Genomic DNA, 9,987 nt, shown 5'->3' on the forward strand with positions numbered 1-9,987 from the left:
CAATCACCTCTTTGGTCATTCTAGAATAGTTAGTAATAGCATCTGTACTTCTTATTTTTGTAGGCTCTCTATTTAATCTACATCTGTCTTTCCTTGTTTATACACACACACACACACACACACACACACACACACACACATATACATGTATATATGCATATATACATATATATAAAGGTACAATGTGCCAGCATTGTTTTTGTATATCTGGTCTTTAAACTTTCCTCAGTTAATGGTGAGATTTCTGAGCATGGCAGAACTTAGCCACATATTGTTGAATTTTGAAAAGCCTACTGTAACCTCTAGAACATTGCAGTATAAAAGTTTTGGTGGATGAAAAAGATGGAAAAAAGAGAAGCTGTTTAGAGGAGAAATGGGATATTAATTGAGAGAGAATGATTATCACTTAGTCCAAAAAATAGTTAATAGTTACCTGATATCAGAATACGGCCCCTGATTTTCTGCTTAGTTTGAGAAAGATGTAAGAAACATTTTTTAGAGACTTTTGCTGTTACTTTTATAGCTCTCATTCCTTTGGGAAAGAGTCTAGATCAGATGCAACTAAAATTATTTATTAATACATGCTAATTGTGGCATGGTGATCATTAAAGCATAATTTAGGAAATAACCTTCTTATTCTACAGTATCATTGTCATTTCAATTTATTTTATAAGCAGTTATGGAAAAATAAATTCTAAATTGGGATGATGCATTTAATGTTAGAATTTTGCTATAATAATTCCAATGCAACATCATTTTCCTTTGAAAATTATCCAAATGTCTGAAAACTAAACAACCCAGGTCTAAAAAGCTTATGGATCAAAAAAATAAAAAAGCACCTTAGAAAGTATTTTGAAATGAAGGAAAATGAAACAAAACTATCCAAATTTGGGGGATACCACTAATGCATTCATTTTTTAATCAGAAAACAATCCTTGTTTGTTATAAAACAATGTTTTTTTTTAATTTAAATGAGTGATCTTCTGTTTCCATCTCCCTTGATGTGCACCTCCCAACTTCTGCTAACAGATTGGCTTGTAATGTTTCAGACTTTGTACTACACCAGTGTAATAGAGTACATCAAAAATTTGGTGGAAAATGGAATTGAAAGAAAATAAGAATCCTTCCATGAAATTTTTAAAGTATCTTTGTATATAAAGGATCTTTTTTTTGAAGCAATCAAGGTATGCATAATACACAGGAACTATCACTTACCAATTAACAGTATACCATGATGGCCATACCTATCTGTTTTATAATACACAGAGGCAATCATAAACAAAAAAAAGACAAATCCACATGATATCACTTATATGCAGAAGCAAAGTTGAACATATAGAAAATAGAATGGTGGTTCTCAGGACTTGCGGGGAGGTGGGAGAGAGTGAAAGAATATAAAATAAGTTCAAGAGATTTAATGTACAAAATCATGACGATAATTGAAAGAATGAATTTTATTTTTGAAAATTGTTGATAGTGTATTTTAAGTGTTCTCACCACAAAAATAATGATAAGTATGTGAAGTAATGCATATGTTAATTAGTTCATTTAGCTATCCTATAAATATATACATATTTCAAAAGAACATGTTACACGTAATAAAGATATAAAATTTTTGTTTGTCAAAAAAATTCAAGAAAAGAAATTTTTAAAAGTCAGCTACTTTAATTTCTCCCACATACAAACAAAAACAATTCTTTTATCTTTTCAGTGACGCCACTGATTTCTTCTGATTGGGACTTTACTTTATTTATACTTTCTTTTTATTTTAAAGGTCCGGGATGCTGCAGAATCACGTTTAAGCATCTGTCTATGCATTCTTTGACTCAAACAAGTGGAAAAAATATCTCCATATATTAAGTCATGTGTGCCGCTTATTCATATAACTTTCACTGCAATAATCACGTGAGAATTTAATTAATGGTTTGCATCAGTTGCTCCCCTATTAGAATAAGCATCTAAGGTTAGAGATTAGGTCTTATTCGTTATTTATATTTAGGGTAAAAAAAAGAGTCAAGCATTTTAAATAAACAAGCAAATAAAGAAGACATCAGTATAAGAATGACAGGTGAAATTGAAAGAAAAGAATCCTTTCCGTTCCACAGGTGAACACAGTCAGTATTTCTCAACATGTCATTGTCAAATAATACCAGTCTCCATCCCAGAACCTTTCTTCTCCTTGGCATCCCAGGAATGGAGGCCATCCACACATGGATATCAGTGCCCTTCTGCCTTGTTTATCTGAGCGCTCTCCTGGGAAATTTCTCTATTCTGTTTATTATCAAAACGGATTCCAACCTGCATGAGCCCATGTACTTATTCCTCTGTATGCTCTCTGTGGCTGACCTGATCATCTCCACTACTGCTATGCCTAAAATCCTCAGCATTTTTTGGTTCCATGACAGGAAGATCTACTTTGAAGCCTGCCTTGTGCAAGTATTTCTCATTCATTCACTATGCAGCATGGCCTCGGGGTTCATCCTGGCCATGGCCTTTGATCGCTATGTGGCCATCTGCAATCCTCTGAGACATTCCACTCTCCTGACACACAGAGTCATCAAGAATTTGGGACTAGCTATTGTCATTCGCGGGGCTCTGCTTTTCAGTCCTCAGCCATTCATGCTCCGGTGGCTTCCCTACTGCAGAACTAATGTCATCCCTCACACGTACTGTGAATTCATGGCTCTGATTAAGCTTGCTTGTGCAGAAACCAGGATCTGCAGAATATACAGCCTAACTGCTGCCTTCCTGACCGGGGGGTTAGATTTCTTATTAATCATATCCTCCTATGTTGTCATCCTTTACACGGTCTTCCACCTGCCATCCAAGGCTGCTCAGCTCAAGACCCTGGGCACGTGTGGATCCCACGTGTGTGTGATCTTAGTGGCCTATACTCCAGCCTTTTTCTCCTTCCTTACTCATAGGTTTGGGCGCAATGTGGCTCCTCATATTCACATCTTTGTGGCAAACATCTACCTCCTTGTTCCACCCATGGTGAACCCAATGATCTATGGCATAAGAACCAAGAGAATCAGGGAAAGGTTCCTTCAGGTTTTGACTTCTCACAAAGTCTAAAACAACCCACCTGATCCTTAACAAGTTTCCATGACTTATGAATTCAAAAATAAACAAAACAACAAACATATGCCCTTTTTCTAGAATCCTGAATCTCTATATATTTCATTTATAATACTTAAAGTTTTAAGTAGCATTGATTACATTTTCTCTCTCAGGAAAACTGCTTAGGAGATATGTGCCTTAGGTGACTTTTAGCTTGATAAATATACCTCATTACAAACATATCTCCACTACTATGTGATTGTCTTGGCTACTGTGTTTCCTCCCAATAGACTCTCCTGTGGTTCAGGTTAAGCAGATATACCACAGATATTGTCCTTTGCTCATTGTATCTAACTTTCAGTAAGATGACATGAATTTGTAAATTTCAATTAACAGAATTGTCTGCATATCTTGTACAGTAAACTGAAGGACTTTTAAATCTGTAACCTTGAAACTTGGGATGGTGCTACTAAAATAAATGTCTTCTGAACAGGCTGAAGAAACCCTCATGATATGTTTTCCAGTGACCTCCTGTATTTTTTGACATATTTTTATTTCACGCTGTCTAGCTAGAATTCTGTTAAAGCTTCTAAATAGCATCCATTCCCACAGTTTCTCACAACTTAATGATATCCAAAAACTTTCTATCATTTTTCCTCTCTTAGTTTCCTCAATGTGGTTCAAGTTGATCCTTTGAAGATATCTGTGGTCTCACCCCCATTCTTTGAATATTTTACATACTCTAAAACTATCTACTCTCAATCTGTATTATAAAATAGAGAAATATTCTGTTTCTAGCATTTCTTTGTAATTCATCAGTCTAGCTGCTCTTTACTGTGATATTGCCCCTTCCTCTCCCTTTTTTGAAATTTAGTAACTCAAATTTATATGGAAATTTTTATAGAATAAGTCATATTAGCATGTAATATAACAATTACTTTTTTAATTAGATTTATTTTATTCCTGATGATAACCAAAATAGTTTTGTCATTAGGCCATAGAAAAACGTTTTACCAGGGAGTGCTTCTCTCTATGTGTAGGATAGAGTATCACACTTCCCTTAGATTTTTAATATTTTATCTGAACAAGCTAGTACATTTTTGGGGATTCAGGTATCAGGTACTGCATGACTCCTTTCTACTGACTGCCATACAATTTCACATCCTTTCCTTTGAAAGGAAAGTGTTAGCTGTATGCTCATATTTCTGATTTTCTAAACTTATTTGATCATACTCTACTTGACATCATCTTGATTAGCATTAGATATTTGCATACCTATAATTTTAAAAAGGGCAATAAAAGACTGAATTCAGGACTATTGGCTCTCAAGCCTTACTGCTCAGTGTTGAATCCCCAAAAAGCCACCTACTGGCTGTGTTGATCTTTATCCAGGCACCTCTCTGTGCCTCAGCTTCCTGAACGATAAAATGGGGATATTCATAGCAGCTGTTTTCGAAAGTAATTTTTACACTTCTTTTAATTTTTTTAAAAAATTCTATTTTAGTAATTGAAGCTTATTGGTTGTACATACTCATGGGTTAAAGAGTTACATTTTGCTACATGTATACAATGCATGATGATGATTTCAGGGTAATTAGCATATTCAATTATAAAACAATTTCCTTCTGATTTTCAGAAAATAAATTTTACACTTTAAAAACTTTTCTATGTGTGATTTGGTTCCATTGAAATTAACTTATCATGATTTTGAAAAGATAAAGACTGAAATTTAGACAAAACTTATTCAGCAGCCATGCTTAAATTGGAATCAAGAAAGATAAACTAGAAATAGACGGCTTCCAGTCAAGAGAGGGCTTCTGGTCGAGATGGTGGAATAGACAGACCTCAGCATTACTCTCTTCCACAAATCAACCAACTGACATCTATTAAAAAGCAAGGACAGCTAAGCTGGGGCCAAAAGAGCTCAGGGGAAGAAGAGAAGAGACCTATGGAGTTCATGAAGGCAGGAGAAGCCACGATGAGAGAGAGAAAGGATCCATCCCACCATTTCAAATCCCGGCCACTGGTGAGTGCAAGGAGCAAGAGCTGGCAAAAGCCACAGTTGTGCCCTTCATATGAAGTTGCCTGGAGGCTGCAGGGGACAAGATGGTCTTGGTGGCCCTCAGGCCAGCAAGACCACTTACAGGGCTCCCGTGGACCCACACAGGAGAGAGGATCCACAACAATTGAAAAAAGGAGCCACATAGAGGCTGATGAGTCATCACAAGGGACTAGCACACAGCCTGTCCAATAGGAAGTGTTTGGAGTGTGTATGGTGGAGGAGATGGGTCCACCTGGGAAACATTAGGGCACAGCATGGACAGTTGATCTGCCCCCAAGTCAGCACAGGACCACCCAGTGGAGATTGGTCAGGAATACGGATCTGCAGGGGGTGCAGTTTGCTGAAAAGACTCAGGCCCAGAACAGAGTTTCCACTAAACTTTGGTGTACCAGACTTCACAAAACCTAGAAGTGCTTGCAAGGTCAATGATAAAACCTGAGCTGCACAAAAAGCCTTCCCCAGGGAATTGGCAGTAAAGCAGCAATTTAGCTCAACTACAGGATTCACATGCTGGTCCCCACAGGAAGTTCCACCATTTTAGAAGTAACCAAAGGACAATGAATTAATTCCAGTTCAGAGTTTAAGTGGTGGGAACAGTGAAGAATCCAACACAGAATTGAAGGAAAAAACAAAATGCCCACAGACCAGAAACAAAGTTTGATATTAACTAGTAAATGTCTCACATTGTCAAACAACACGTACAAAACCTAGAAGGACCAGAAGTTCCTTGAGCTCCCAAGCCAGGGACGGGGGAGGGCCAGGGGTCTGAGCCATGCCCCTTGACATCCACCCAGCCAAGCAATGACCACTAAGCTGATGCAGGAAGCAACCTAGCTCCCGAGCCAGGGCAGAGGGGGACCGAGGTCTTCAGGCACATGCCCTCCCCACCCCAATACCTGCAATCAGCCCAGTGATGACCACCGAGCCATCACTGGAAATATCCCAGGCTCCTGAGCCAGGTCAATAGGGGGGCGAGGGCTTCAGGCACAAACCCTGACATCTGCATCCAGACCAGCAATGACCGAGCCCCTGTTGGAAGCCCCCTGGTCTCCCCTGCAGTAATGAGGGGGTTGCCATGGGCCTCAACTATGCCCCCCCTCCTTTCTCCTTTTCCCATTCTATTTCCTTCCCCCTTCCTCTCTCCCCTCCCCACCCCCAACTGCAATGCAACAACATCTTGGAATATAAAAAAAAATAATAATATTAATGAATAAATAAACTTTAAAAAAATTGTATGGGACCACAAAATACCCTATATAGCTAAAGCACTCTTGAATAAAAAGAACAAATTTGGACTCATCACACTTCCTGACTTCAAAATACTATAAAGCTATGGTAACCAAAACAGCATGGTACTGTCACAGAAATAGAAAAATAGACCAACGGAACAAAACAAAGATCCCAGAAACAAACCCACACACTTACAGCCAGCTGATTTTTGACAAAGGTGCCGAGCATATACAATGGGGAAAGGACAGCATCTTCAATAAATGATGTTGGAAAATCTGGATATCACATTCAGAAGATTGAAACTAGACCCCTATTGTACATAAAAATCAACTCCAAATGGATCAAAGAGCTAACCTTAAGAAATGGATGGAACCAAAACTATGAAAACTACTAGAAGAAAATATAGAGGAAATGCTCCATGAAACGGGATAGGCAGCACCTTTCTGAACAGTATTACAAAGGCACCGACAACTAAAGTAGAAATACACAAAAGGGACTACGTCAAACTAAAATGCTTCTGCACCACAATGGACACTAGGAGCAAAGTGAAGAGACAGGCAACAGAATGGGAGGTGTTTGCAAACTACACATCATGCAAGGGACTAATATTCAGAACATATAAGGAACTTAAATAACTCAAAAGTAAAAAAAAAAAAAAGAAAAAAGAAATAAAAGGCCCAATTAAAAAGTGGGCAAAGAGCCTGAATAGACGCTTCTCAAAAGAAGACATACAAATGGCCAACAGGCATATGACAAAATGTTCAACATCCCTAATCATAAGGGAAATGCAAATTAAAGCCACAATGAGATATCATCTCACTCCAGTAGAATGGCTATTACGGACAAGACAAAAAATAACAAACGCTGGCAAGGATGCAGAGAAAAAGGACCTCTCCTACACTGCTGGTGGGAGTGGAAATTGGTACAGACACTGGAAAACAATATGGAGGTTTCTCAGGGAACTAAAAATAGATCTACCCTACAACCCAGCTATCTCACTACTGGGTATATACCTAAAGGGAATGAAATCAATATATTAAAAAGACACCTGCACTCCCACATTCATCATAATGCTATTTACAATAGCTAAGAGATGTAATCAACCTAAATGCCTACCAACAAATAAATGGATTTTAAAAAACTGTGATATATATACAGAATATAGTACTATTTAGCTATAAAAAAAGGTGGTAGCCTATTATTTGCAGGAAAATGGATGGAACCATCAGGTTAAGTGAATTAAGTCAGCCACAGAAAGAAAAACTCACCATATCACTCATATGTGGAATCTATGTGTAAAAATAAATGGTCCGCAAAGAAGTGGAAAGTGGAATAATAGTTACTCCAGGCCAGAAGGGGAGGGGTGTGGGGCAGAGGCAAAGTGGTGGACTAAAGGGTACAAAACTATACTATCTACCCTAAGTGAATCATTGTGAAGTATATGCAAGTATTGAAACAACACACTGCACCCCACAAAAATAAATATCTAAAAAAATAAAACTTAGGAAAAAATAAAATAAAAACTAAAGTGTGTTTGTGGATGTGTATCTAATTGTTGAATTGTGCTTATATTGTTTGGATCATACTTTTTAAATTTACCATTATATCCTGAATATTTTCTCATTTTACTGGAAACTTTAAACACAAATCTTTATTCGTTGCTTCATATCCTGTTAACAGAGATTTTAATGTTTGATTACCTCCTTGCAATGAAACATTTAATTATTGCAGAAGCCTACTGTATACTACTTTGGTAAATCTTAGTGTTCACTATGTTCCAGATACAATATTACAGTATCAAAATAATACAGGGAGCGAGACAGCCACAGTAGCGTCCCTGGTGGAGGAGCAGTTAAGCAAGACATTATTTTTATAGAATACATTTCTAGATGTTCCTAAACCAGAGTGGAGACTGCTAATTGTCTACCTTAATATTGGATAACCCGTTTTTTGATAATAAAATAGGTGGTTTTAAGTTAGTTATCTGAATACCTTAAATGATGTTTGCGAGACACCTTCATAGAGAATGTGCTCGTACTCTAAACATATCCTTCCTCTGCCACTTCTTCCTTTCCCCTTGTTGAAAGCACACATGACTATACTAGCTTAGCAGCCATTGCATATCATGAGGCAACAGGCAAGTGTGCAGGAAATAAAAGTAGAAGGAATCAGATTCTTGATAAACATGGGAAAATAATTGCCCTCGATTGCTTTATTTTTGTCTGGTCATTTGTTTTTGGTTTTGTGTTTTAAATCTTTACCTTTTGTAAGTCAGTATCTTTCTTTTGCTTTTTTATTCTATGTATGTATGTATGTATGTATTAATATGCAGCTGAATCTAATTTAATGAATAGAAAGGACAGGAACTTCCATTATGACACCAGATCATTTTCCAGAAGGCTTGTATAATTGCCTTTTCCAAAAGGAAGTATAATTGAATGACTATTCCCAATTCCCAATACACTCAGTATCAAAAATTATCCTCTTAAAATGTTTAGTTAGCTTGATAACCAAAAGTTTATAGCTTATTAATATTTTAATTGGAATTTTTAACATGGAAATACTTAATATTTTCATTTTTAATGAATGGAATGTATTTGTTTTTCCTGAAATTATCAGTCACTATTACATTTCTTATTTATGTATTATGTTGAAAATTATTCTTAACAAATTAAATGATTTCTTTTAATTTAAAAATATTGTGATATGTTTTCCTAATATTGTTCTGACAAATATTTCCCCAATTTATTTAAATTTATTTTGGTTACAGTATTTTAGCTATATGTAGTTTCTTGGAATTTTTTAAATGTAGTTAAGTCCATCAGTAACATCGCCTTTTGCTATGAGGAACAAATGCAAAATGAAAAGCTGTTTCATCTATGACAAAATTGCATTAACTGAACTTATGTATGTACAGAGGTAGGTAGTTTTCAAAGTTTGTCAACTCATTGTTCTAACCACTTTAAAACAAGGACCTTTTGTTATCCTCAATTTGCTGGCTACTAGTCCCTTCTCTCATTAATTGAAGTCTCACTATTAAGTATCTGCTGTGTGCTTTGATTTGGTGTAGTAAGAGTAATTTACTTTTCATTTCCTTTTTTTTTAAAAAAAGATGACCGATAAGGTGATCTTAACCCTTGACTTGGTGTTGTCAGCACCACGCTCTCCCAAGTGAGCAACCAGCCATTAAAAAAAGATGACCGATAAGATGATCTTAACCCTTGACTTGGTGTTGTCAGCACCACGCTCTTCCAAGTGAGCAACCAGCCATCCCCATATAGGGATCCAAACCCGTGGCATTGGTGTTATCAGCACCACACTCTCCCGAGTGAGCCACGGGCTGGCCTCATTTCCTTTTTTCTTATAGTAGCTATCTAATGGGTGTGAAGGGGTATGTCATTTGAGTATCTTTGTAAAATATATGAAACAAAATTTATCATTTAACAACTTTTAAGTGTACAACTTAGTGGCATTAACTTTGTTCACAATGTTGCGAAACCATCATCGCTACCAATTTCCAGTCCTTTTTTATTACTCCAAACAAAAATTCTGTAGCCATTTAGTAATAACTTCCCATTACCCCACCCTCACCCCCTAGTAACCTCTGATCTATTTTCTTTCTCTGTGAACTTGCC

General features: G+C 36.8%; 1 protein-coding gene across 1 annotated transcript; it reads left to right on the forward strand.

The window, feature by feature from the left end:
- Positions 1–2,130: 2,130 nt before the first annotated feature.
- Positions 2,131–3,075, forward strand: LOC103610429 (olfactory receptor 52D1-like). The gene has a single exon (XM_008594600.1). The coding sequence runs from the start codon at positions 2,131–2,133 to the stop codon at positions 3,073–3,075; it is 945 nt and encodes a 314-aa protein (XP_008592822.1).
- The last annotated feature ends 6,912 nt before the right edge of the window (positions 3,076–9,987 follow it).

This window comes from Galeopterus variegatus, unplaced genomic scaffold (assembly GCF_000696425.1).
Source record: "Galeopterus variegatus unplaced genomic scaffold, G_variegatus-3.0.2 Scaffold11128, whole genome shotgun sequence".
Taxonomy (NCBI): Eukaryota; Metazoa; Chordata; class Mammalia; order Dermoptera; family Cynocephalidae; genus Galeopterus; species Galeopterus variegatus.